Raw genomic sequence first — 2,500 nt, forward strand, 5'->3', positions numbered from 1 at the left:
TGGGAGGCATCTAAACTTGCTATGGATTGGGGGCCCTGTTGTTGAGATATAGGGAAATATCCCATGCTTGGCGGGGACCCCTTCCAGTTGGCGAAGCTCGGGTTTGAACACCTCCGGGAATTCCTGCAGCAGGCGGCTGTATTCATGGGGCGTGACTAAACACACCCTGGGAAGGCTGGGCCTGCTGGAAAGGTGGTAGGACCGGTATGAATCCTGGTCGACTAGTCTTTTGTGACACACATCTACCCGCAGTCCTTGGTTACCAAGGAAATTGGCGCCCAGGGAGGGCACCTTGACGTCTGCGATCAGGAAAGGCCAGTCGTAATCCCAACCCATGATCCATACCTTCAGTGTCCTCGTCCCGTAACAGGTGATGGGGCTGCCGTTTGCGGCAACCAGGGATGCCCTGTCATCTGATGGGAGGCCGCGGTTATCCTTATAGGGCGAGAAAGTCGACACTGTAGCGCCGGTATCCACCAGGAACCTTTTTCCTGAGTGGACATCTAGGATGTAGAATCCCATGTGATTAGGCCTTGCCTGCTCCACGGTTGCTTATAGACGCGGTCGCCCACCTAGTTTTTTGGATGGGTGCATGGCTGGATGCACTTCCGTGACTCTTTCCCCCAGACTCGGTGGAAATAACACCATCTGGGAAAGTCAGGACCCTTGTGGTAGTGGTCTTTCTGTTGCTGCCATTGCTCCTGCTAGGGAAACTGCTGGCTTTGCTGCAGCAGTCGATGCGGTGGGGGACGAGAGCGGGAGTTTTTGAATCTCCTGCCGTGGACCGCGTTGACTTCCAGGATAATCTTCGGTCCCCTCTGTGACAGCGTTGACGGGACTAGTGGCGGGGTATCTGGCAGCCAGGGCTGTCAGGTGAAGTTTCTTGGCCTTCTCAACCAGTGACAGCGTGTCCAGGTCCTAGGCGCCCTCCAACTAGGTGCGGATGCTTTGGGGAAGGCGACGGAGGAAGATCTCCCTTGACAGGCTTATCTCCCTGGGCCGCCCATCACTGTCGAGCTCATTCAGCTGGAGAAGGTCCATCAGTTTGTCCCAGGCTGCCGAGGGACAGGTGTCACCGAGGGCGTTGTCATCAGGTCGAGGGCTCGCTGGGCCCTCAGGAGTACCGGGAGTTTGTACATCTCCATCAGTTTCTTTTTTAGGTAGCTGTACCTCATGGGTAATGGCCTCTGATTCAGCCAGGGGGAAATCGTTAAAAAAGCATCTGGTGTCAACATTACCATCACCATATCTGCTTTTTTATCTCATTGGTAATGTTTGCCAGCCTGAAGTGGGACTCAGCACGCTGAAACTAAACAGTTGATGCGTCCGATGTGAAGGGAGGCAGATGCAATTTATGTCCCATCGACATTTGTGTGGCCGTTTGTGTTATAATCGCGCCACACCCTTCGGTTGCAAGGGGCTAGGTACTGTCGACTTCAGAATCTGTCCTCTGACCCCACACTCCGAAACTCCGTAGTGAGCTGTATTAAGTCCGCCAACGGAGTAGGAATTCTAAGCAGTCGAATAGTCGTTAATTGCCGTGGCTTTGCGAAAAACCAGAACGCAAACTGATATGCACCGTAATTAGTCCGTTAGTGGCGTTGGGGTGTGGGGAGTTGCGAGCCCAAACGATTTCTCTCTGTTAAGGGAAACTCCTGTGTTGAATGTTCGACTCAACAGAATCAGTTCTGCTGTTAGTAGTCGTCTGATGACGTCACATGAAAGGTCTCCATTATTTTATTTCTTGTTCTTTTATTTCCAATATATTTAATATTTGAAATATAGATTTATTTCATTATTGGAGTTTGTTATTATTGTAACAATATAAGAATGTTCTTATTTCATTAAAATTATCAAGTTTTCCTTGAAAACATGTTCTTTTGTTGGAAGTTGTGTTCGGACTTCGGAGTTCTGATTCGACTTCAACATTAATTGTATAGAGAATAACTGGTTATTGAAGATATTAATAATCCAGTTATAGTATCATTATATTGTTATTAATTATCTTTTTCCATCTAGAAATGTCCCCCCCTGTTAACTACCTTACGTCCAAGTATTTATTTCATAATTGTATTAAACATACGAACATTGGCTTAAGGGTTAAGGTATGACAGAAAATACGAACATTGGCTTAAGGGTTAAGGTATGGGAGAAATCCCGACAATTTTGTCGTCTTATTACAAACGTGCCCGAGAGAACATCTCGACTTATTTGGCACCTGTTGTAGCCGGGTTTTTAGCCGTGAATACACTCCGAGATTATTATATTATCGTTAGGGGATAGATGAGTATATGTGGGGGGCCTGTTTGATATAGTCATCTATTCCAGTTGATAGCAAGCATAGTGTCCTCATCTGAGGATAGTTACATACCTCTAGTTGTGATGGCTTACATGCTCTAGAGGCCATTTATTTATTTCACAGTAGTGTGTTTTACGCTATATGGTACGGTATTGTTGCCGAGCATTCAATATCATGTATGATCGTTTGATCTTGTGTTAG

The 2,500-nt window shown here is 47.2% G+C and overlaps 1 protein-coding gene across 1 annotated transcript in view; it reads right to left on the bottom strand.

The window, feature by feature from the left end:
* Positions 1-522, bottom strand: part of LOC137658979 (uncharacterized) — a 528-nt gene extending 6 nt beyond the window's left edge. The window contains exon 1 of the mRNA XM_068394086.1: positions 1-522. This exon is cut by the window's left edge and continues 6 nt beyond it. Within this exon, the coding sequence (XP_068250187.1) occupies positions 1-522 (522 nt within the window).
* Between the last annotated feature and the right edge of the window lie 1,978 nt (positions 523-2,500).

This window comes from Palaemon carinicauda, chromosome 19, assembly GCF_036898095.1.
Source record: "Palaemon carinicauda isolate YSFRI2023 chromosome 19, ASM3689809v2, whole genome shotgun sequence".
NCBI lineage: Eukaryota > Metazoa > Arthropoda > Malacostraca > Decapoda > Palaemonidae > Palaemon > Palaemon carinicauda.